The sequence below is a fragment of the Schistocerca nitens genome, chromosome 6 (assembly GCF_023898315.1).
Source record: "Schistocerca nitens isolate TAMUIC-IGC-003100 chromosome 6, iqSchNite1.1, whole genome shotgun sequence".
In the NCBI taxonomy this organism is placed as follows: Eukaryota; Metazoa; Arthropoda; class Insecta; order Orthoptera; family Acrididae; genus Schistocerca; species Schistocerca nitens.
Window position 1 is genome coordinate 112,270,842 of NC_064619.1, and position 27,600 is coordinate 112,298,441.

Here is a 27,600-nt window from a genome sequence, read left to right on the forward strand (position 1 = left end):
AACGCTAAAAGAGAACATTCTTTTATGGACAGATCATCACGGGTCATTAGACTTGGTCTTATCAGTATGAACGTACCACAAAATGAAAAATGCAGAAATTCATAAGATGGTTCAGCGTTCTGACGACATGATGGTCATTCGAGCCAATGTGAAGCGCAAGTGGAACAAAATCACAAAGAATGAGTTTTCCGACAGTTTCACAACGTTGTATGAACGTTCTCTGCGTTGTACTCGAGTGGGGTCGGATTATGTAGAACATCTGAAGCAATGAAACCACCATCTTATCTCTTCTCTACTGTTTATTAGTACAGTCTTGTAGCTTCTTGGACGGAAATTTCGGCGGCAGTAGAGCGCTTACAGAAAACCGACGCTTTATGTGTGTTCCACGATGTCTCGTGACGGTCATCTACCCGCAAAGGATTTCTGATAAATATTGTACTGCTGGCTCTGATCTGTTACTCGTGCGTGTAATTAGATTAGACAAAGTTAGTTTCGTGACAGAACATTTTACGTACTGTCTACGTTTTTTGATACGTAGTGCAGGTCCGAAAGTAAGTGTTGCATTGAGTGGCCAGAACTCATGGGAAGGTACTATGAAGTTGTCTCTTCTTGCAGCCTGTGTGGTGCTTTTGTCTCCATACAGCCCTCAAAGAAATGGACTGCCTACGCCTGACATTCAAATTGGTGACAATATGGTTTGTAGTTGGCCACCTTACTCCCATGCGAATGAGACGCGCTGTGACATTGTTTAGTGAAATACTTGTCTTCGTCCAATGCAGAGGTTCACATTGGGAACATTGTCTCTGTACTATTGAAGACAAAACTTGTATTCTGTTAATGTCAGCAACCTGAATTCATGCCTACGAGTATATGCCGATATGCTATGACCCATGTGTCTTTCTCTTTGTCATACCAGATTCAAAGACTACACTGCTGACCATTAAAATTGCTACACAACGAAGATGACGTGCTACAGACGTGAAATTTAACCGACGGGAAGAAGATGCTGTGATATGCAAATGATTAGCTTTTCAGAGCATTCACACATGGTTGGCGCCGGTGGCGTCACCTACAACGTGCTGACATGAGGAAAGTTTCCAACCGATTTCTCATACACAAACAGCAGTTGACCGGCGTTGCCTGGTGAAACGTTCTAGTGATGCCTCGTGTAAGGAGCAGAAATGCGTACCATCACGTTTCCGACTTTGATAAAGGTCGGACTGTAGCCTATCGCGATTGCGGTTTATCGTATCGCGGCATTTCTGCTCGCGTTGGTCGAGACCCAATGACTGTTAGCAGAATATGGAATCACTGGGTTCAGGAGGGTAATACGGAACGCCGTGTTGGATCCCAACGGCCTCGTATCACTAGCAGTCGAGATGACAGGCATCTTACACGCATGGCTGTAGCGGATCGTGCAGCCACGTCTCGATCCCTGAGTCAACAGATGGGGACGTTTGCAAGACAACAACCATCTGGACTAAAAGTTCGACTACCTTTGCAGCAGCATGGACTATCAGCTCGGAGACCATGGCTGCGGTTACCCTTGACGCTGCATCACAGACAGGAGTGCCTGCGATGTTGTACTCAACGACGAACCTGGGTGTACGAATGGCAAAACGTCATTTTTTCGGATCAGTCCAGGTTCTGTATACAGCATCATGATGGTCGCATCCGTGTTTGGCGACATGGCGGTGAACGCACATTGGAAGCGTGTATTAGTCATCGCCATACTGGCGTGTCACCCGGCGTGATGGCATGGGGTGCCATTGGTTACAAGTCTTGTTCGCATTGACGGCACTTTGAACAGTGGACGTTACATTTGAGATGTGTTACGACACGTGGCTCTACCCGTCATTCGATCCCTGCGAAACCCAACATTTTAGCAGGATAATGCACGACCGCATGTTGCAGGTCCTGTACGGGCCTTTCTGGATACAGAAAATGCTCGACTGCTGCCCCGGCCAGCACATTCTCCAGATCTCTCTGCAATTGAAAACGTCTGGTCAATGGTGGCCGAGCAACTGGCTCGTCACAATACGCCTTTCACTACTCTTGATGAACTGTGGTATCGTGTTGATGGGCAGCTGTACCTTACACGCCATCCGAGCTCTGTTTGACTCAATGCCCAGGCGTATCAAGGCCGTTATTACGGCCAGAGGTGATTGATCTGGGTAGTGATTTCTCAGGATCTATGCACCCAAATTGCGTGAAAATGTAATCACATGTCAGTTCTAGTATAATATATTTGTCCAATGAATACCCGTTTATCATCTGTATTTCTTCTTGCTGTATCAATTTTAATGGCCAGTAGTGTATTAACTCGCGACGAACTGCCATGCTCACCACACATCTGCCTGTAACAGATTGCTCAGACATCGTGGCAAGATTGATACCAAACGCAGTATCTAGTAGCGCGTTTGAGCGACGTAGCCAGAATCCTTCCCGTGACGTTCGGCCACTCAGCTTTTAAGGAACGGAAGAGAGGCTATCACTTGTGGCGTCAGACCGAGAGGTCGAGTTGCTGCGCCTTCTCCCTGCGGAGGGCCTCCTCCGTCAGCCGAGCGAACGTCTGGTCCACGACGTCCTCCTGCCGCTTCGCTTCCTCCAGGAAGCGGTGCCTGACGGCGATCTGCTCCTGCAGCTCGGCCGTCAGCTGCGCGCGCCGCTTCTCCAGCTCCTCCGCCACTGTCAACAACAACAACAAGTCGCACAAACAGTAAGACAGTGCAGTTCGATAAATAAATAAATACGCTCACTAAACTAAGTAAGCATCAGCATCCTTTGCAATCGATTAATTTCGACTCGTGTGACCCATGCTCTGTCTCACGAGCTGAAGTATGTTATTGAAGGACGTAGCTCAGCGCTGAACTTACAGTTACGAGATCCATCTGTTTTTCTAAGTCAGCGATTAGTAAGTCAAGATTTAAAAGTACTGAACAGAACTAGACATGTAATTATTTGTGAAAGATTAAATGAACGGTGAACCTACACTATGTGATCAAAAGTATCCGGACACCTGGCTGAAAATAACTTAGAAGTTTGTGGCGAACTCCATTGGTAGTGCTGGAATTCAATATGGTGTTAGCCCACCCTTAGCTTTGATGACAGTTTCCACTCTCGCAGGCATACGTTCAATTATTTGCTCGAGGGCTACTGGAGAATGGCAGCCCATTGTTCACGGAGTGCTGCAATGAGGAGAGGTATCGATGTCGGTCGGTGAGGGCTGGTACCAAGGTCGGCGTTCCAAAACATCCTAGAGCTGTTCTATAGGATTCCGGTCAGAACTGTGTGCAGACCAGTCCATTACAGGGATGTTATTGTCTTGTAACCACTCCGCCACAGGCCATGCATTATGAACAGGTGCTCGATCGCGTTGAAAGATGCAATCGCCATCCCCGAATTGCTCTTCAATAGTCGGAAGCAATAAGGTGCTTAAAAAATCAATGTAGGCCTGTGTTGTCATAGGACCATGCCAAACAACAGGAGGAGCAAGCCTCCTCCATGAGAAACACGACCACACCATAACACCACCGCGTCCGAATTTTACTGTTGGCACTACGCCCGCTGGTAGATGACGTTCACCGGGCGTTCGCCATACCCACACCCTGCCATCGGATTGCCACACTGTGTACCGTGATTCGTCACTCCACACAACGTTTTTCCACCATTCAATCGTCCAATGTTTACGCTCCTTACACCAAGCGAGGCGTTATCTGGCATTTACCGGCACGATGTATGCCTTATGACCAGCCGCTGGACCATGTTCAAAGATGTTCAAATGTGTGTGGACTTAACTTCTAAGGTCATCAGTCCCTAAGCTTACACACTACTTAACCTAAATTATCCTAACGACAAACACACACACACCCATGACCGAGGGAGGACTCGAACCTCCGCCTGGACCAGCCGCACAGTCCACGACTGCAGCGCCTTAGACCGCTCGGCTAATCCCACGCGGCCTGGACCACGAAATCCCAATTTTCTCACCTCCTGCCTAACAGTCATAGTACTTGCAGTGGATCCTGATGCAGTTTGGAATTCCTGGGCGATGGTCTGGATAGATGTCTGCCTATTACACATTACGACCCTCTGCAACTGTTGGCGGTCTCTATCAGTCAACACACGAGGTCGGTCTGTACGCTTTTGTGCTGTACGTGTCCCTTCACGTTTCCACTTCACTATCACAGTGGACCTAGGGATCTTCATGAGTGTGGAAACCTCACGTACAGGCGTATCACACAAGTGACACCCAATTACCTGACCACGTTCGACGTCCGTGAGTTCCGCGGAGCACCTCATTCTGCTCTGTCACGATGTCTAATGACTACTGAGGTTGCTGATATGGAGTACTTGGCAGTAGGTGGCAGCACAATGCACCTAATATGAACAACATATGTTTTGGAGATGTCCGGCTACCTTTGGTCACAGTATATCACTAGGCTATGTGCACAAGGTGAATAGCTGGTCATGATAGGTGTGTGAGAAAAGTAATGGGACTGACAACGCTGCGAGCAATCTGGCAACACTGAGTTGTTCTACATCTGTAGAACGGCGTGTCCATCACTTCCACATGCTCAGTCCGAGTTTCAGCTCCGTACACCCGTCACGTGACTTTTGAGACAGCCATCAGTGAAACTGTGTTTTTGTTGTCTGTTACGAGAACGGAACAGCGGAGCTTAGAGCAATGTTATGCTAACAAGTTTGATATTAAACTTGGGGAATCTGCGTGTGTAAACTTTGCTAAGTTGAAAAGGCCTATGGGGAACATTGCTGATCAAGAGCACAGGGTTTTTGTTGGCAAAAATCATTTTTGGAATTACGAGTACAAGTTGAATGAAGATAAACCACGCTCAGGAAGGCCTCCAACTTTAAAAACCGGCGAAAACGTTGATCGTGTGCGTGATCTTTTGAGATTAGACCGACGTTTAACAAACAGTGAGGACGCAGGGTGAGTCGTTAAACACTTCTACTATACAGGAAATTTTGACATTGCAGACAATTGGATGCTGCCTCATGTCAACGCCCGATACCACACGACCACTTCCATCATGGAATTTTTGACGTTAAAAGGCATTCCTTTTGTTCCACAGCCGTGCTATTCACCTGATCTGTGTCCTTGTGATATTTTTGTTTTCCCGAAACTGTAGAAATTCTTAACATGACGTCGTTTTGGGACTCTGGAGAAAATTCAAAAGAAGGTGACCGACATGTTAAAGGCTCCACCAGTTGAAGCTTTTCACCGCTGCTACCAAGACTGGGAACAACAGCCCTGCCGGAGTATAGCTGCCGATGGCAACTACTTTGAAGAGGACAGTATCGGTAGATAAAAAAAACAGTGTCATTACTTTTCTCACACAACTGGTTTGTCGAAATGCACAAACAGGATAGTAATTTTTACACTGACTGCCAAAATAAGTGAAGCTCCGAGAAGACACACAATCAGTGAGTGTGTATGATGGTATGGTGGCTCCTTCACGTCAGCAAATGGCATCAGAGAAAAGATTATGCACTCCCTACAACACTGTGATTCACTCAGCACCATTCGTCGGAGGCCAGCAGCTGCCAGACCAGGGCATTGTCGCGCGGGATTAGCCGACCGGTCTCAGGCGATGCAGTCATGGACTGTGCGGCTGGTCCTGGCGGAGGTTCGAGTCCTCCATCGGGCATGGGTGTGTGTGTTTGTCCTTAGGATAATTTAGGTTATGTAGTGTGTAAGCTTAGGAACCATGTCCCATAAGATTTCACACACATTTGAACATTTGAACCAGGGCATTTCCGTCCCGAGTGTAGGCTGTCGTTGATACCACCAAAGAGAGAGCTGCGTCTGGAGTGGTGCCGCGACCGGGTAGCATAGGCTGCTCATGCCTGCCATCGCACTGAGTTCAGCAACGAATAGCTATTCTGCACTACCGAAAAGATCATCGTCGACGAGTACGGCGTCAACCTGAGGAAAGATCGCATTCCTCTAATGTCTTGCTTGGAGAGGCTCAGCGGTGTTACCCCTAGTGTCACGGGTATGGCTTCAGTTCACGTATGGTAATGGTTGACGGAACACTGACGGCACAATGGTTACGTCTTGGACATACTGCGTTCTCATGCGTTAGATCTCGAGCGACAGTACCGTGTTGTCCTTTTCCAACAGGACAATACCCGTCCACACGTGGCGCCCGTCTCTACGAACTGCTTGTGCGGGACTGAGGCGCTCTCACGGCCTGCATGAGCTCCACATTTGCCACCTGTAGAATGTGTGTGCGACAAGTGCGGACGTCAGCTGCATCACGGTCCCAGTGTCCAGCATACCAAGCACCAGTTACAATTATTGTGAGAAAATTTGCCTCAGGAGAGGCTAAAATGGCTTTATGACACCCTTCCTAACCGAATCAGTGTACGCATCCAGGGCAGAGGGCGCGCAAAGTCATACTGTTACGTGGATTCATACTGCGAAATTCTCCGTAGTTTTGACTCGATTTTGTAACCACTGCAGTGAAATTCCATACTTTCTCAGTCCGCGAAATTTCATTTCGTTCCCTCTTACCTTATGAGTCCTTGACTTTTTTTGTCTGGCAGTGTATTTTCAGTTTGGATTTCTTATCCAAATGAGCAAGGAGGGCCTTTAAAACCTGATCCGATCCGTTACAGAACTCAGTTCTTTAGAGCCTAAAACTATATGAGCTGGGCTTAAAGCAAGTGGTTCTCTCAATTAGAAATACATGTGGATAGTTACAAGCTCTAGCATTCGCACGTATTTAAAAAAAACCTAACAAAATATTTGTTCAAACTGTGTAATTGTATTCGGATAGAAATTGAATTATTAACGCATGTAGGCGTTAACCAACATTTAGGAATATTTGGATTTAGGAAAAGGAAATGTACCAGGGAACCTACTTTGGAACTACAAATAATCCTAGAAAGAAGAACTGAGACGCACAGAAAAATGTATGCGGTATTAATTGACCTACAGATGATTTTAGGTAGAGTGGTCTGGAATGTGCTGATTGGAAAACTGAATAAAATTCGAACAGGCTGAAGGGATGAAAGATGTATTATCAATCAGTACAAAAACCAGAGTACAAAAATAGGTGTCAGTGGTACTAAGAAAGAGATTGCGGTCACAAGAGGTGTCCAAGAAGGCTGTGTCATCGCTCCCTAATTCTTTAATTTACTTATAGAAAGTCCAATACAAACAGCAAAAATCAGCATGAAAGGAATCAAAATTAGTGGTAAACACGATGTATTTGCCTGGCCAATAAAACTGCAGTCATAGCAGAATCTGAAAAGGACATGACCTTCATGTAAAAAAAATTTGTCTGACATTTTCCATATTCACAAATATAAAATAAACACACACAAGATTAAAATACTGATGATAGATAAATCAAAGAGGTAAGTAATGGCAAAAATTAAAATATGAAACGAAATGTAAATGAAAATAAATGATGTAGGAATGCAGTAAGTAACGAAGCGTTTGGCAATAAGAGAAATTTATAGACAAACATACACTTCCCTATAACAACGTGAAATAAATTCATCAAGACATTTATTTGGAGTATTTTAACAAGTGGTTGTGAAGAGTGGACGTTGGGAAACGAGAAATGAATGCTTATTATCAATAGAAATATGGAAATGGAGAAGAGACATAAAAAATCCTTGTCGGAAAGAAAATGTAATGAACAAATATTAAAAGAAATTTAAGTGAAAATTGATTAATATAATTTAGAAACAAAACTAAATTAATTAGACGCCTAATTCGACATAACAGATACATAAGAAGTCAACAACTACGTCCAGAACATTCACACTACAAAGGGTTACCAATCGAATGATGTGCAGCAGCTATAACCAGACGGTACATATCATGAGGGACAGAAATGCATGCATATGTCAACAACGTGTCGCTTTTACCGTCTAGTGATGTCCTGTCCATTGTGGTTCATGTGTATCATTAGCGAAGGGTATGGTTCACATACTTTCCATTATACGTATCTTTTTTCTTCGTTTTCCCATTGTAAGTATATGAAAATTTCTCCTGCGACGCTATGACAGTTATTTAATAAATATAATTTCCGTGTTATATGATTTATGAATTTCTAACATCCGCAAAATGTTAATAAATAAAATAATTTTTGGGTATTCGACAGATGCTCTAGAATGATGCTATAATTTTGAATGGGATACGAAAGACAAAGGACGAAGGGGTGAGGGGATATGGTGCCACGGTGGAATGTATGTCAAGGCAGATGACTGTTTACGTCCAAGTTAATGCTGTGTGATGAGTAGTCCTTTGAATAATCGGAACAGTCTGCTAAATTCAGTTTCCGTTTGGCCATTTAGTAATTCCGGTAGATGTATACATTAAGGTTAGAAAAGTCGTGGGACACCTCCGAATAACGTGTCGGACCTCCTTTTGACCGGCGTAGTGGATGGACTCAATAAGTCGTTGGAAGTACCCTGTGGAATATTGAGCCATGCTGCGTATGCAGCTGTCCATAATTGCGCTGAATATAGATCCATCGCGAGAGTGATTTTTAAGCCGTGAGCTCAAGGACCAACTTAAAAAAAAAAAATCCTCCTCAAGGCAGGAGGACATGGGACCAAATTGTTCTCAGTTCGGAAAGATTAGAGAAGTGCTGTTGTATCAAACGCACCCTTATATGGCATTTAGGGCTGTGGAGATAGTTAACAGATGAGGCAACTACAAAGGTAACTAAGCTATGCCGGGTCAATGGGCTTTCCCAGCTCACACCACATACGCATTTCCACTGATGCACAGCGAGCGTGTAGAGTATAAATGCCACCATATGATATTTACAAACATTTAATACATACCCCACTGAATACAAAACTAGTTGAAATCATGTCTAAACTTACACATACTTACTAAATATGAGAAACGCAACACAATATCCATGTCAATGCAGCATTTTATAACACGCTATTCATTTTAAATATGTGGTGTCTGATGTCATTTTGATCCATGTTTTAGTGCGACTTATTGTGTACTTCCTTTTACTGTTGGCCAATTGATCCAAAAGAAGTATTAATTGTAATTTAAAGCACGCACTAGGGTGAAGTGGCCTGCTAAGACAGAGACGACAGTGGGAGTCAATATAGGAAGCAAACTAAAAGAAGTAGTGTCGTTAATGCATGTCGGGATTGGAGAGTATCTTGTTTTTAGAGTGGGAAGGCTACAGGTCGCTAGTTTGTAAAATGTCTGTGATTTGCTTCTTTGGGTGACGAGTAGCCGCGTAGTGAATGTAAGGACTTTGTTCAGTTCACATAATGAGTTAAGAGTTTTTCGCGAGTGAAGCCATAGAGCAACTTCAAAATTTTCATAGCGATATGTGTTGACATACATTCTGGAATGAACAGTTTGATCAGTTTTTATTGAATTGTGAGGGACACTCTGAGTGTGCATTTTGTGAATTTGGCTGCCTCCTAGAGATTGTGGCATAATTATTTCAGCTACACCCAGAGTTAAGTTTTCATGAATAAATTAATGAATTTCAAACGAATTCCTTATGTCGCCTAGCTTATTTGATATAATCAATTCAGCTACATTCATTTATTCATACTGGAGTTAACAAGTCTGCAGAGAACTTGGAAGGCGGCCAATTAACAACGAGCGCCTTTTCATTCCACCTGAATCTGCAACAAGTATTCTTTTGTCGTTTTGTAAGGTGCCTGTTCATTTAAAATTCTATTTTTGTTCACAATATTTTTCCTTTTCTTCATCCGCCATTTGTCGTAGCAATGCTAGACGTGTTTTGCTATACTCAGTTACGAGTAGTTGAAATAAATTCTTTGAGCAATCTCTCTGTGTATGCATTGACGGATTTGGTATATCTGGAGATCTGTTTAGGTCAGCCAATGAGAGAGGTTAGCGGTTTTTGAAACCACGATGTCTTAAAGTTTGAATGAAAATCCGCCATGATAGTCTGTCTTCTGTTCTGCTCAAAAGCTGCGTTATTATGGAACTAATGTGGCATACACGGTCTGTGCTCGACAGTGCATGGTACCAACATGCTCTAAAAAGCTGCGCTCCAAAATATCATTTTTCAGGGGTCATATGTCGGTTTCTTTTGATCGCAGAGATGAAGGGGTCAAGTGTTTGGATAGCCCATGGCCTAGCGACCACTTGTATACCTACAATACCACACAAGTTCCAAATTTAAACATAAGATACTTCCTCCAGGCCAGGTAAATGAAGCAAACCGGTTTGTTCTTTTTCATTAGGTGTGGTCTAGGGTGGGCCTAAGGTGGGCTATAAAAGTAAAAGTTTTTCATGGGTGGTTGCAGACAAAATTCCAAAAACCCATGATTTATGGGTACGAAAAGTATTAATTGCAGGGATGGAAATTTCTATAATTTTCATTCGTGACAGATTGTCGATATTTTTACAATATGTTTTTGGATGATATTCTCTGGGAACTTCGTAGTTTTTTTTTACGATATATGATGTTGGACCGAGATCCAAAGTTACCGTACTTATGCACCAATACTATGCATGTAATATGCAGTCTGAAGCGTAAATTTAATTTAAACTCACGCAGCGAGCATATGGCAAGGGCTGCAGGGTCCCCGAAAGGGTTCTGAGGTCACCAAACTATGTTTTCAATCATCATTTTGTCACCAATAAAACTTTATGACGCGCTCTCTCTATATAATGGCCACTTCAGACCTCTACAAATTTGCCCAAAGCGGTACTGCACTGACAAAAAATGTGGGTGACCTCACACTTTTCGTTATTTAGGGACAATTGCCGATTTTCTCACCATACAGATATCTCTTCTAAATGGTTTTGTAATCTGTTTTCATCCTCTGATGACTTTACTAGTCGATAAACCGCAGTGGCATCTGCAAACAACCTACGATGGCTGCTCAGATTGCCTGCCAAATCGTTTATATAGATAAGGAACAGCAAAGGACTATCTTGGGGAACGCCAGAAATCACTTCTGTTTTATTCGATGACTTTCCGTCGATTACTACGAACTGTGACCTTTCTGGCAGGAAATCACGAATCGAGTCGCAAAACTCAGACGATATTCCATAAGCACGCAATTTTACTACAAGCCGTTTGTGTCGTACAGTGTCAAAAGCCTTCCGGAAATCCATAAATAAGGAATCAATCTGAAAGCTCTTGCCAATAGCAATCAGCACTTCATGTGAATAAACAGCTAGTTGTTGTAAAGAGGAACGATGTTTTGTAAACCCATGTTGACTGTGTGTCAATAGAAGGTTTTCTTCGAGGTAATTCATAATGTTCGAACACAATATATGATCCAAAGTCCTGCTGAATATGCTCCTGTAATTTAGTGGATTACTCCCACTATCTTTCTTGAATATTGGTGTGGCCTGTGCAACTTTGCAGTCTTTGGGTGCGGATCTTTCGTCGAGCGAACGGTGTAATTGTTAAGTATGGAGCTACTGTATCAGCATACTCTGAAAGGAACCTAACTGGTATAAAATCTGGACCGGGAGACTTGCTTTTGTTAGGTTATTTAAGTTGCTTCACTAGTCTGAGGATATGTACTTCAACGTTACCCACGTCGGCAGCTATTCTTGATCCGAATTCTGATATTTACTTCATCTTCTTTGGTGAATGATGAAATTATACAATTCGTTCCTGGTTAGAGACTCTCAAAGGTCACATAATTGGTTACCTCCGTGATGCTGCTTCTGTCTCGGCTGGTCGCTAATGCCTGACTGACTGACTAGCTTTCAAACAAATGAACAAACGACTATTGATTCGCGTTACGGAACTCTACTGTAGGCGTCGCCAAAAACGCACGAACTGTGTCTAATAAGTTAGAATTATATGCAAAGATTCAAAAACCGAACTAGCGAAGCACTCAGGCGACACTAAATAATTCGTTCCTGATTAGGTACTTGTAAGTTTCCTAAACATTTCCAGATTGTGTGACTGAGACAGGACGCGGTAATCAGTGTGACACTCACCGCCTTGGAGCAGTGAAACCACCGAAAAACACACATTCAGGCTGGCCAGCTCATCAGACGTCGTCGTTCCACCGGATGGAAGCATCTGCAGTGTAAGACGTGTATATTTCTACTGTCTATTGTCAAATCACAATTTATGAAAGATGTTTATATTTTATTAATAGGATTAAGTAGTAATAACTAATATTTGTCATGCTGGAAATAATTGTGGTAGCAGGGAATGTCTGCACCAAAGTATTGTTGGCAAGAGAGACCGCAAATTGATATAATTTTTAAAAGGGCGGGAGAGACCACGTATGGATACATTTTAAGAAAAAAGCGGGGAAGACCACGCATTGATACATTTTGTAATGGTGGCAGGGATTGTCTGCATCAGAAAGCATTGTTGGCAGGAGAGACCGCACTTTAGCGTTCGTAGGAAGTCAGTAGTAAGCGAAATGTGAAGCGAGTCGGTAGCATGTCTGAAGCGAGAGGTTGAGAGGAGCGGTGTGCTTGTCAGCCACTAGCTATGATTTACAAGAGATTATAAACGGATGTACAGAGACATCAGCTAACTATTATAATAAGAGGAACTAATATTATTCAATTAATTTTTTGAGAAACTCAAGACCACTGAAGGTATGTTTGCGCAATACTAGTTGTAAGATTATTGTAAAAAGTAAGTCCCATTTGAACGTTTGTAAAATCATTTCATTACCAACAGTAAATATTTGAAGCGTTTTCAGAATATAATTAATTTTTGCCAGCAGTGTTGCATTACTGATTATAATCCATCCCAACGTAAAACTTCGCAAAAATTTTTTTGTCGTCCAGAAAAAGTGTAACTATGAATTACGTAACTTGAGTCAAATTAATTAAAGAATAAAATCAGCTTTGCTAATAAAGAATAACGTCAGCTTTGGTAATAAATACAGCCACTTATTATGACAGCCCACCAGCAGTTAATAGAGTATAGTAAACCAGAGTAAGTATATTCATGTCACAGTACGATGTAGCAGTCAGATGGCGATCTAGTAACAGTAACAAAAAGGTAAGGAACAATTTTGGGTTATTGCAGGTAACGACTGAGGGCCACGACGACGACACATTCTATATTTCGTCGAAATAATCAGAAAATCACTTTTAATAAGCAGCTATTAAATTTGTATGCGAAGATTGAGAAAGAGAATAAATTTCAAAGGGAAGATTTCATTTGTTATTATTAATCACGAGGTAGAAATCCTAAGGAAAGGTTGTCATTAACAAAAGAGGTATAGAGGAGACGGGAAGGTTTCAGCAGGAGGGGCGCCTCCCGGAATCCTGGAAGGGGCGTGTTAATGCGCGCGTGGCCATTCAGGCAGGTCAAATATGGAAATGTGCACATTTTACTTTATCCTATGTTTGTGTTGAAAATAGACTATGTGAAGATCTCTACATGACTAGGGCTTGGTCCAGTATCCAGCGTAGTTTTGTCTGTTCAATGTTGGACACTGTAATATTAGTAATTTTCGCCTCACAAACAGTAATATACGTTCAATAGTACACCCCTGATGGCTGAAAGTTATCGAACAATTGTAAAGTAAAAGAATTGAACCATCGCATAGAAGCGACAGAATCCATTATTCTTTATCTTTGCCGTTCTTGCGCGATGCCTCTAAATCTCTATGTACATGTATCGATTAATGATACAAAAAAGAATTCTGTTGTTTCAAGACAAATGAGGCATTTGGCGCCTCACCTTTTACTGTTGGTATTCTATGAAAGGCGGACGCGGACTTGCTGCGTTCCGCAACTGTATTTTATATTTTATGTGAAAATATTGAGTGAATATGCTAATTGTTATTTTTTTCAATCAGAAAACATGTAGTTTCTTGTAACTGATTACGAACAGACAGCATCAAGAGGATATTTTGACTGTTAGGTATAAAGTATTTAACCACAATGGTCATCTATTGTGATTCAATATGAAAAGGTACGTAGCATTAAAAAAAAGTGTGTAACAGATAAGTGTGCTTATTTTAGTAAATTAACCTTGATGAATTCCATCTCCTCATTCACTCAATTGATAATTATTTTGTGTTAGTTCATCACCAGAAATTACGATCACGCTGATGGGCGGAACGCAGCATGAGGCAGAAGGAACATTATCGTTTTATCGTTTTCCTATTATATCTGAGCCAAGTTTTTTAAATTGTGTAGTGTTGCATTTCTTTTAAAGTCCATAAATCTTCTGGTCCCTTAGTGTGGTTCCGGGTATGACTACATCGCGAATATAAAAACGCACAGAAATGATAATGTTTCTCTTATTCAGGTATTTAATGCTTAACGTATGTTATTAAAATAGTGTAATCAATCCCTGATTCTGTTGCCAAGTGGCCCACCAAAATATCCACTTTTTCCACATTTAAAAAAAATATAAAATAACAATTCTTTTTCTTTTTGCCCCCCCCCCCCCAAAAAAAAAAAGCAACGCTACAACATTCGGCAAAAGAGTGTGTTTTACGGACGATTTTGTGTGGCGTGTGGCGTATATGAGAGGGACACTGGGTAAAATGAGGCTTTTACGGCGCTGGAGGGTCGGTAAATGCATTGAGCGCGGAAGGCAAGGTCGGCGGCGCCTCAGCCTCGTGCTGCAGCCTGCAGGCCGCAGCGGACACTCACGGCCCTGCTGCTCCAGCTTCAGCTGCTGCAGCACGTGCTCGTTGTGGCGCATCTGCTCCTGGCGCAGACGCTGCTCCTCCTCGCGCTGCCTGGCCAGCCCCGCCACCTGCTTGTCCAGCGTCTCCCGCATCTCCCGGTCGCGGTCCGCCTTCTCACGGGCGTCCTGCTCTTCTCGAGCCATCTGTCACATAAAACGTCAACATGCTAGCTCAACACTTAATCTACAAAGCAGTGCCACATACGCACAGACAGAGAGAAAGAGAGAGAGAGAGAGAGACATCGGTTGTAGAATTTAGAACACGTATTATGTTCGAGTATAACGACTTTTCTGGAGACTAGAAATCTACTCTGTAGGAATCAGCATGGGTTTCGAAAAATGCGATCGTGTGAAACCCAGCTCGCGCTATTCGTCCACGAGACTCAGAGGGCCATAGACACAGGTTCCCAGGTAGATGCCGTGTTTCTTGACTTCCGCAAGACGTTCGATACAGTTCCCCACAGTCGTTTAATGAACAAAGTAAGAGCATATGGACTGTCAGACCAATTGTGTGATTGGATTGAGGAGTTCCTAGATAACAGAACGCAGCATGTCATTCTCAATGGAGAGAAGTCTTCCGAAGTAAGAGTGATTTCAGGTGTGCCGCAGGGGAGAGTCATAGGACCGTTGCTATTCACAATATACATAAATGACCTTGTGGATGACATCGGAAGTTCACTGAGGCTTTTTGCAGATGATGACGTAGTATATCGAGAGGTTGTAATAATGGAAAATTGTACTGAAATGCAGGAGTATCTGCAATGAATTGACGCATGGTGCAGGGAATGGCAATATCTCAAAGTAGACAAATTTAATGTGCTGCGAATACATAGAAAGAAAGATCCCTTATCATTTAGCTACAATATAGCAGGTCAGCAACTGGAAGCAGTTAATTCCATAAATCATCTGGGAGTACGCATTAGGAGTGATTTAAAATGGAATGATCATATAAAGTTGATCGTCGGTAAAGCAGATGCCAGACTGGGATTCATTGGAAGAATCCTAAGGAAATGCAATCCGAAACCAAAGGAAGTAGGTTACAGTACGCTTGTTCGTCCACTGCTTGAATACTGCGCACCAGTGTGGGATCAGTATCAGATAGGGTTGATAGAAGAGATAGAGAAGATCCAACGGAGAGCAAAAAATGGTTCAAATGGCTCTTAGCACTATGGGACTCAACTGCTGTGGTCATTAGTCCCCTAGAACTTAGAACTACTTAAACCTAACTAACCTAAGGACATCACACACATCCATGCCCGAGGCAGGATTCGAACCTGCGACCGTAGCAGTCGCACGGTTCCGAACGGAGAGCAGCGCGCTTCGTTACAGCATCATTTAGTAATCGCCAAAGCGTTACGGAGATGATAGATAAACTCCAGTGGAAGACTCTGCAGGAGAGACGCTCAGTAGCTCAGTACGGGCTTTTATTGAAGTTTCGAGAACATACCTTCACCGAGGAGTCAAGCAGTATATTGCTCCCTCCTACATATATCTCGCGAAGAGACCATGAAGATAAAATCAGAGAGATTAGAGCCCACACAGAAGCATACCGACTCCTTCTTTCCACGAACAATACGAGACTGGAATAGAAGGGAGAACCGATAGAGGTACTCAAGGTACCCTACGCCACACACCGTCAGGTGGCTTGTGGAGTATGAATGTAGATGTAGATTTAGAAGTAGACATAGAGAGAGAGGGAGATAGAGAGAGGGCGAGAGAGAGCACCATCTCGCCCTCTGTCGCTTTCAGGGAACAATCAAACGCATACCCATCTTGGTCAGCTCTTGGAACAAACGTAGACAGCTCATTTTTGCCTCTGTGGTTGTTCTTGCTGCGTCCTTGTCCCACTCGTACCTACAGAATTTGATATATGGATTTAACTGACGTTAAGCGCATTGTGACTACTCATTGAAAATAAAATCCGGAACATCGTACATAACAATAAGATGACATGCTATAATCGATTCAAAAAGACAAGCACCCATAGCGAACGCTGAGCAACAACTACAGGCCGTTATCCCTAGCAACCAATCGACTGGCCACACCTCATCGAGTTGCTGCAGATCGCATCTACGAGCTCCTTGCCCAGGAGGACAGCTGCCTCTGCCTGAACACTAGTAAAGTCGAACAGTGACATGTAATGCTGTTAGTTCGTTGGATTACAACTCACATAAATGCACTGAAGATGGCGATTCGTAGCTGAAATCTGAATATGCAAGAATAATAAAAACCCAATGGGGCTACCACTGACTGCTCTGTTCCCATATTTCCTTACAATACTCTGTGGTGATGGAACACCAATGTTCCTTATGGAACCGACGTTGGTTCAAACAGTATAGCCATCCTACTACCTATCTCTCTCTCTCTCTCCCTCTCCCTCTCTCTCTCTCTCTCTCTCTCTCTCTCTCTCTCTCTCTCTCCCTCTCTCTCTCTCTCTCTCTTAAGTTGTTTGTATCTTATATCTGGATTCTGTCATGTTTCTGCAACTGGGATTGTGTGTAATTGTGTCGTTCACTCCTGCACTGTCTCTTACCGGCCGACGGATCCATGTTACATGTCTGGGTATATTTTGTTATGTTTTCCGATATTTTGTTGCCCATGTTATTAATCACGCGAAACATTCAGGGCCTTTCTGTGACTACCGGAAACTTCGTTGCCAGCCCTAGATTCTGAAATACGTTAGAAACGTTGGTCTCAATGGACAGAGGCGCTTGTTAACACAAGACCAATGTTCTTACGAAATAATAAAATTCTTAAATTCAAAGTCCCACATTTTCTGCTTGAGAAGGATATCTTTACCTCCATTTCCCTCTCCTCCAGCAGTTCCCTTATGGTTTTTGACCTTACTTCCCATATGTTACACATGCTGTTAGTTGAGTCGCTGTGGACATATCCGCAGCAGAAGAGAGGAAAAACATTGCAGCAATTTTTTTAACTCGTACTTTCACTCTTACAACTATGTTCGTAATTCAGGCCCTGAGAATCGCAATGGCCTTAAGTATACCTTGTACGCACGCTACTGACATCTGTTGATCTAATGGCAAAGCAGCGTTATCTCTACTCCACCCCTCCAGTGCACATATGAAAATTTTCGAAGAGCTGTCTCACTGATTTCTCTGATACTCACTTACATTAGAGCCTAAAGCAAAAATATACATTGCTGTAGGAACGCTCGCTGGCTACACTGATGGCAATTTCTTTATAAAAGCTGTAATATCTTGAATGAATGCCCACCATAAACTCACATTCCACGGTTTCAGCATTCCATTATGTAAAATGGACGCTGAGCACTTCAGACAATTTAAGTGTGTCACGGACCTCATTACCGAACCAAAAGTTAATGTTCATTGTAACAAAGTACAACGCAGAAATTTTTGAATCATGAAGATTGCAACAGGTTTCTTTTAAAGTACGTTTCTTGATTGGAGCCATCGGAGGCCACCATTTACTTCACGTCACACCGAGGGAGACTGCAATTTGGCATTTCGTCGAAGTTTGTAGATGCGTTGCAAAATCTACTATCCAAGTACGAAAGTGGAGCGCAAAAATCAGCCATGAGGCACAAAAACTTAACAGAACATCTAAATCAAACCTTAACCACGTAGACTCAACGATACTACTGGATCTCAGGCCTGAAATGAACCCAAAGCCGTAGAGTGAGCTTAATGAAAAGGATTCTGACGTGGACAATGAAGTTATGGTATAGGCCACACACTACTACTTTTCAAAAGTGAAACACTCCGAAGCAGTGGTCTGCAACACGCCATGATAAGAGAACGTGTAGAACAGCGGAACCTTGATAAGTGATTCAAATCGCAGAGAGGTGGCGTGCACCTAGGCCCAACAGCTCCCCCTTTTGCGTAACCGGACAGGTCAATGTACAAGCATCGCTGAGTCGTTGCACAATAGTCATACGAAGTGGAAACCTGTAACCAAGAGCCCCTCTGCTGATCGAAATCACAGGGTGAAACATTGGCATGTGGATGTGTTCGAACGAGGCAGTATGGTTTTTCTCCGGGGGGTGGGCCTCCCGTTCCGTGACATGCGGCACGCTGATTCAACAGTGAGGTGTATATGGAACCAGTGGAAAGAAGAGGGCCGTACACAGCTCCCACATGGTACTGGACGACACAAGGTGACCACAGTGCGAGATGACAGTCACCCTGTCCGCTTCGCCGTAACTGACAGAACAGCTTCGTCCACAGCGTTGGCGCGACTCTGGAGCACTGCAAACGGTATGGACATGTCTGTGTCGACGGTCCGACGGGGTCTTCTCCGAGCTTGGCTGCTGGCACGCATACCATTGCGTCGGATTCCATTTACCCGAACCCTCAAAATGCCACGGACTGCAATGGGCACTGTCGTGTCCCCAGGATTTTACGAAAGTCTGGAGACACTAGTGTTCCAGCCGTTTCGAACAAGCGTTATTTTAAAGCAGGGCGTAAGGATGAGCATGGGATACTGCATCCATTTATTGTTTGTGCAGGCGAAACTGGAAGGGAAATAATTCGTCGGCGCTGGCAGGTGTTCAGCGCGACCTGCCTAGAAGAAGCAAATACGGCCCGGAAGCTCCGTTACCGGCTGCAAAGAGTAATGTAACATTGTATTGTTAAAAAAAAAACAAATGGAGAGACTCGAAATAGTGACTGTTTATTAGACGTTGAACTGCTGTTGAGAGTACATGGACTGGACGTGGATAGTCAGCCACGATAAAAGCTTATGTGTTAATTCTGTTCAAAAATGTGTAATTAACTGATTCTAAGTACTCGGTAATGTGTGGGCTTACGTCATAATGTTCAGTTGTTTTTTTGGACAAAGTGAAAATAAATATGTTCTGGTGCACTGAATGATATTCCAAGAAAAAAATGGTTCAAATGGCTCTGAGCACTATGGGACTTAACTTCTATGGTCATCAGTCCCCTAGAACTTAGAACTACTTAAACCTAACTAACCTAAGGACATCACACAACACCCAGCCATCACGAGGCAGAGAAAATCCCTGACCCCGCCGGGAATGGAACCCGGGAACCCGGGCGTGGGAAGCGAGAACGCTACCGCACGACCACGAGATGCGGGCGATATTCCAAGAGCAGCGTATTTTTTAAATAAGAAGAGAGAGAGCGAGAGAGTGAAAATTTCCCCTTCCTAGCAGTGAAATCTTCGGAGAAGCGTCCGGTGCTAGCAGAAGACATCGGCGCTGCAAGAAAGCAGGACCAGCATTCTTCAAGAAGTAAGTCCACGAAAACGCTTAAGCTGTATAGAGAGATCTTAACATTACACCGGGCCACCGCAACACATGAATGCCGATACTGGCATGCTTGTGGCAAAATGTAGTGTTTTAAGACGTGTCCCGCTTCAAATTATGCTGCTCTGATGACAGCATACGCGTTCGACGCCGCCGTGGTGAACCTAATCGGCCAGACTGTACTGTTGAGTGGCAAAGCGGACAAATATTGTTTTGCGGCATAGTGGACAAACGCCAAGTGTCACTGTTCGGGGCGCCATTGCCTATAACACGTGATCTCGCCTCCTACGTCTTGAGGGAAATCTGAACAGTTACCGCTACATCAGGCGGCCTTACTGCCCGAGGCACTGCCTTCCTAGAGGCCGTTCCACTTACCATATTTCAACAGAACAAATCCCGGCCGCATGTAACGAGGAATGTGCAAGGCTTCTTCAAATAACGATGGATATCAGTTCTTCTCTGGCTTGCTAACCTGACATGTCACCCATTGAACATGTCTCGGGTATGGTCGACCGGGAACTTGTTCGTTCAGGTTCTCTTACAGCCACAGCTGATGCTTTGTGGACGCGTTTATAAACCGCGTGGCAAAGTATTCCCCAGCAGCATATTGAGGAGTTCTTTGATTCCATGCCACAACGTCTGGCAGCTCTGTGTGGAGCACGTGGTGGCACTACCACGTACTGAATTTCCACAACCACAGTGCACAACCGCCGTCTACCGAAAGCTGGCTTCAGGTACTGTCAACTGGCATGTGGCTCTTATTTCCTGGCGTTACCGAGTAACAGCACGGCAAACTGTGGAACAAATCACAGATCGTACTGCGCTTAAGGGAACTGGTTGCACTCGGTTTAGAGACAAACCACAGGCGCAACGGAATCGGCTGCCGTACAGCAAATTTCGTCCGGTGTGCGCTCTCTTTGCCTCACTCTGTGAAGCATTTGCATCGGCTTTTAACTAAGTTAAGCTCCACGTCCGCGAGTATACGCGGACACTGGAGCAAACAACCTCGTCCACGCTGGCGGCAGCCGCTGTTACTTTGGAAAATGCCGAACGCGCTCCCGCAATCAATGTGAGCTACATATCGCTCGGAGGACGTCGAAACAGTGATGCGGCTCCGACGGGCAGGAGCATGGGGGCAATAAGACGAGTGGTGTCTAGCGAAGATTTAATTCTCAAAAGGAAGAAAATGGAAACTAAAGTGATAAGTGCTGTAGATGAGATCTTAGCGGTGTTCCAGAATGAACTAAAACAAAAAAGGGAGTCAACCACAATTACATCGCAGGTTAGAGACAAAATTTGGGCACTCGCACTAGGTCAAGCAAGGCTTTATGGACAAAATGAAGAGCTCAGAACTGAAAACGCCAGACTCAGAAAAGAACTAGCGGTAGCAAACGCACCACATGCCCAGGAACGCATTCAGCGCCTGGAACAAGAAATAGCGGAACTCAAATCCGAAAATCAGAGATTAAAGTCAGAAAATAAACCCCTTGCACTCTCATTTGCAGCGGTTGCGGCTGCCGGTACAACTGCAAAACCTAAAAGCAAAGTACAGGAACGCATTCAACAAACAAAAGCTAAACATTTCTGCACACTTTTCTTTAAATCAGAAACGAACCAAGATGCGAGAACCATTAGAGAAACCATCACTAAAACAATTAACCCCAAGCAAAACAAATTGAAAATAAAATCAATCAGGTCAACAGAAAACACCGTAACAATTGAAACAGAATCACAAGTAGACAAGAAAAAGATAATAGAAAAAGCAGCGCAGCTTAAGGACATTAGGTGTGAAAAACCCAAGAAATTCAGATCCCTGCTGGCAGTGCACCATGTCTCAACACATTTAACTGACCAGGAATTCTTAGAAGAGCTCTACGAAATAAACCTGAGTCAACACATTACTAAAGACGAGTTCGATAACGAGGTTAAAATAAAATTTAAAACAAGACCAAAGCGCACAAGGACAGTAAACAATATTCTAGGAGTGTTGCCAAGAGTACGATTACTGCTGCTTCAAAAAGAAAGGGTTTTTATTCAATTTCAATCTTTGTACATCAACGACTCTGTTGCTGTACAAAAATGTTTTAATTGTTGGGGCTTCGGTCACCCATCGAAGCGTTGCAACAAAGATCCAGTATGTGGAAGATGTGCAAAACCGGGACACAAAAAGTCAGAATGCAGGTTGGAGAATTCTGTAGGCTGTGTACCACGCAAACACAGAAACAGAACATGCGTTAAGGCAGGGGGGGGGGGGGGGGGGGTGCATACTGTCCTACTTATAAACAGCTCTACGATAGACAAATAGAGAGCACCGAATACGATGTCCTGGACAACGTCCATTAATAAGGAGTGCTACCATAACTGTCAGAAACCCACCCCCCTAACACACGCAGGAACAGACGTAACTAATTACACAAAGAGGCAAAGGTACAAATCGCCGTCGACTAGGATGAGAGGCTGGTGGCGAGCCGTTACCTAGTGGCAACACATGGAGATATTACAACCCCCAAATGCAGATACCGATACTAATGTAATGCCTCAGTGCTGGGAGACAATACAGTGCAGGTACGCCAGCATTACCGACTATATAGACGATATGTGCATGCAGGGTGCGTTAGAATATGAGGCTGCCAGGCACCTGAAACATCACATGTTTAATTGGGCTATCTTCCAGGCTGGTCTCCTTTTACGAGTTGACGAAGACGAACTGGAAGACGAAATACTGCGAGATGGAACAGTGAAATACAACGACGCCCTTGAACATCCTCAGAATGAAGATCTCACTGAGTTCACAAGAAATCCAACACCACAGGTAAACACAGACAAAGACAATTGCACACTACCCGCTCAACAGGTAGAATATGATACAACCAAATGTGGAACCTATATTACACCAATTCGTTTTGTCTACGGGGTTAGCGCACACAGTCACTACGAAAAACCAAACAGTAATGTAGCTGAACAGAAAAACACATCCTGCACCGGCACAACACCAGACACAAACACCCGAGAAACGGACACACAACAGTCACATTTTACGAACAAGTCCCCGGTAGAGGTCAAAAACAACAAGTCACTATCAGGGGAAATGTTCAGCGAAAACACATCGAACTCCATACTACCAGAAACCATAAAGCAGGAAAGACGTGCTGCATTACAAAATTACTCGAAGTCGGAGCAACAAACAAAAAGTCAAGAACACCAACCAGATACAACCAAAGACCCCAACCTGAAAACCGTTAATTACGTAATCTACGAAAACTTAGAAGTTAACCTATGGCTTAGCAGACTATAAAACAAGGATGTATTTCAAACAGTTCTTTGCTATGTAATACGAACTAAGCATGAAAACGGAGATAAAATCTGCTTTCCAACTACAGAACAAACTGACAGGATGATCCTAAGAGTCGAAAATCCGCCAACGAGCCCCAAAGAGCTATGTAAGCTTAATGTGCACGAAGGGGAGAGGGCCTAAACCTAGAGAAACTATACAAGGACTTCGTGAGAGCACATGGACGTGTGTTTCTGGATTCTAAAGAAACCACACCCAAGTGTTTTTCCTTCACTAGATATCCCTTCTGAAGGTAATACAACTAAAGTGCCAGGGCAGTACCCTAGTAAACATGGAACTAGGTAGGCTCTCAGAAGAAACAAAAGCAGACATCGCCTGCGTTCAGGAACCTTTTCTGTCAGGCGGGAAAATTTCAGGGCTCCCCTCACATTACATCACAATAGCTGGAACACCAAACGCGAAAGCCGCGATAGTAGTAGTTAATAAAAACCTCATAGTAACACAAATCACCCAGTTTTGCTCTGAACACATTGCCGCAGCAGAAATAAAAGACGGACAGGATGTATGGCTCACGTCGTCTATTTACGCTCAGTACTCGTAAGATATAGAACGTTTCTTAGACAGAATAAAAGACATTGCACGACACTCAGAAAGAAAAAGGCTGCTCATTCTAACTGATATCAACGCAAAATCCCCCTTATGGAACTCAGGTAGAACTGACGACAGAGGGCAACTAGTGCTTGACGTGGTAAATGAACGCAACCTCTTCATAATGAATAGGGAGGGTCAGCCACTTACCTACCGCGGAGTCGCCGGTGGTGTAAGTAACATAGACCGTTCCCTAGGGAGCGCAAAATCTCTTCCACTAGTCAGTACATGGAGGGTATTAGATACAGCCACACACAGTGACCACAACGCAATCATCATAACCACAGACAGATATATCAATACACATAACATGGACCACGAACAGCAGCATTTACTCATAGGAAGAGCCGACTGGCAAAAAGTTCGAGATATTGTTGAGGCGTCATCACTACACACTGTTCAAGGCAGTATAGATTACAAATCGCATGTAGTGACAGAGGTCCTACAAAGAGCACAGGAAGCAGCTATACCACGCGCAAAAACTGGGTGGGGACAAAAACAACCGTGGTCGACAGAACTGGCAAGACTAAGAAAGGATTCACGGGACAAAAGAAATTACTACCAACAAGGAAAGACAGCTCGTGAAAGACAGATAAGACTTGACCTGTATCGTGACGCTAAACAGAAATACCAGAAACAACTAAAGACAACAAGGCAAGACTACTGGAACAAATTTTGTAAAAACCCAGCTACAGAACGACATCTGGGGACAACCATTCTAGATAGAAACAGAACGAGTTAAAACACCGACAGTTCTGTCAACACTAAAACAAGGTGACGGCACAACGACCAGAGGATGGAGAAGCACAGCAGATTATCTTTTGAACAGGCTCCTCCCGGATGGCGACCCCACACAAGACGAGCGACACCACGCTGACCTAAGAGAGAACACGAGGCAACCATACATCAGTGACAGCGTAACCATGCCATTCGCGCAAGAAGAAGTCGGGGCGGCAATCAGCAGGCTTAAAAACCGAAAAGCACCAGGACCAGACAAAATACTTTCAGAAACATTAAAACAAACAGTAACACAAATCACACCTTTTCTTACCAACATGTTCAACGAGGCACTACTAACAGACAGAATTCCAAACCTCTGGAAAACTACTAATGTAGTAATAATCAGGAAATCGCAAGACAAAGAGCCAACAGACCCCAAAACTTACCGACCTATCTGTCTCTTAAACACTCTCGACAAGGTACAGGAAAGGCTCCTGTGTGATCGTTTACAATCCCACAGACGCCTCCTCGGCATAACGCCCCATCAGTTCGGCTTCAGGAAAGGTAGATCAATAGAAGACGCCGTCAACCAAGCACTAGCAGCTACAAACAGCATCAGCGACAAATACGCGGCCGCCATTCTAATCGACATAGCCGGGGCTTTTGACAACTTATGGTGGCGGTCCTTATTCACCAGGTTAAGGGAAATGAGGCTATCAGCTTCCCTCTCAATAGTCTCCTCGACTACTGCAGAGGCGAAATGGGGGGCTGGTACACGGAAGGTTTTCAAGAGAATAACAAAGGGATGTCCACAGGGCTCGATGTGCGGACCAATATTCTGGGATATCGCAACCGAGCCCTTGCTGAACACCCTGGACAGTGACGACAGGGTAAGAGATGTGGTGGCTTACGCAGATGACCTGCTCGTATTGGTGTCAGTCAACTCGAGACCAGCACCAGAGACAAAAGGCAAGCAACTGCTTCAGAAAATTAACAGTTGGTGCAAAGAAAATAAATTACAGAGGAATCCAATTCTAAAATTAGACAATACAAGCAGACAGAGGAAGCAAGCCACACGTTATCTCGGACTGCATCTAGACGAAAAATAGACTTTTAACCACCATACAAAATTGACAATTGACAAAGCCTCCAAAATTATGCACAAACTATCGAGACTAAACACAACTCAGTACAAATTACCTATTAAGACGAAAGGACCTACCACATTGCGATATATGAATCCATAACTTGCTTTGATGGAAGTGCTTGGGCTCACAGACTGAACAAAAGGACTAACAAGACAATTGCAAGACGAGATCAACGTACTGTACTCCTGAGAATGAGCGGAGCCTTCAACACCACGTCACTAGAGGCACATTGCGTTGTGATGGGGACCTGCCGTATAGACATAACAGTACATTACAGAGCTGCACATTACAGAGCTCCAGAACGCCCTATACTTGCAATGTTAAAATAACGCTTATAAATTACATCTTTCCTCACAAAGTATTTGAGGTAGGAAGTTGAACTTTTTACAGATTATTTATTGGAATATGGGCAATAACTTAACACAGGGATTTTACAAAATTTTAGTTCAGTTATTAATTCACAACATTTTTTTGCAATTTTTTATTTATATATTCAAAAATATACAGTTTTTTGGAAAAAGGCTGTGTTAAATTATGCAGAAGGTACTGTGTAACATTTACTGAAAGTTTGAAACAAACATGTTTGGAAGATCCTTAGAAAACATGTAATTAGTATGAGAAAATAAAAGTTTTGGGAATCGAGCGACAAAGATTGGATTAACTTTTTAGTGCATTCCAGGTCCATAGGATGGATTATCTTCATCCTCTGCAAACTCCTCCTCCAGCTTCCTCTTGTTCCTCCTCCTGTTTACTCTTGCTTGTATTTCTAGACTCTTTACAGCCCTGTCTGCAGCCCGAAGGCGTTCCTTGTCTAAAGCAAGCATCGCTCGTACCATGTTAGAACCTATCTTCATTCCCATATTTCTAAATACCTTGCACTTTATAATGTTGCCATCATTGAAAGTCGCAACAGCATCATACACACCAAAGTGAAGTGTTTCTATTCCAACAAATACAGTCTTGGGGATTCTCGACCATATAACACTATTTACACTTTCATTGGGGTTTCGAGTTTTTCCGTGAATACACTTTTTCAACAGTTCAGGTGCTGCTAAGTCTCTGAAAATAGGTTTTATCACCTCCATTATTGCATGAGGCAGACTATGCTTATGAGTGTACACTTCACCAGTTAGCAATCCTTTGTTATAATTACACCAACTGTCTTCTTCTTTGGGACACAAGCTATGTTGGGGATTTTCATCGGTTGAAGAAGTATGAAAAAAAAGAGCCCAAACAGCCTTCTTCATTTCGTCGACACTTTGTGTATTTTGCCTAATAGCCATTCCGTAATAGTTCTGTATTTTGTCAATTACACTGTCAGTTAACCTACCCTTCCCATCCAACCCTTTACCATCACTGAGTTTTTTTTTTTTTTTTTTTTTTTTTTTGTACGAATCTTTCAGTCGCCGAAGTCTTGTTCCCATTCGCTTCTGTACGTGTCCAATACACTCAAATTTCTGCACTATATCATCACCATAGGGCATCAGTCCTTGAACATGTTTGAAACTTTTAGAATCACCGTCACCAAGGTAATTAACATATCGCACTTTATCACACGCCTCAGAACGCTGGAATATACTGGCAACACCAGCCACTTCCATTCCTCCACTACTGCCACTATAGTTAGCTTTGCAATTATTTTCATGTGTACCTTTATATTTTTGTGGACATCTAGAATACTTTGATATTACTGCTACATCTAAAACTTTCCCTGTATACATACTGGTGGCAGATACTACACCATGAAGAGATGTGTGTCCCCGTTTATGCCAGGTACCATCGAACGCTGCAGTCAAATCTCTGTTACCATTATTTTCCATTACTGACTCTTCCACAGCGTTCTTCATAGATTCTATACAGACATCTTCTACTTTAGACCCTATTAATTTATTATAGGTCGTAAACTTGCTT

The 27,600-nt window shown here is 43.4% G+C and overlaps 1 protein-coding gene across 1 annotated transcript in view; it reads right to left on the reverse strand.

Annotated features, from left to right (window-relative positions):
* LOC126263249 (trichohyalin-like) overlaps window positions 1-27,600 on the reverse strand; it is a 191,515-nt gene that overhangs the window by 50,645 nt on the left and 113,270 nt on the right. Inside the window, exons 4-5 of the mRNA XM_049960333.1 lie at window positions 14,600-14,780; window positions 2,510-2,688 (exon numbers count right to left, since the gene is read on the reverse strand). Coding sequence (XP_049816290.1) covers window positions 2,510-2,688; window positions 14,600-14,780 — 360 coding nt within the window. The remainder of the gene's footprint in view (window positions 1-2,509; window positions 2,689-14,599; window positions 14,781-27,600) is intronic.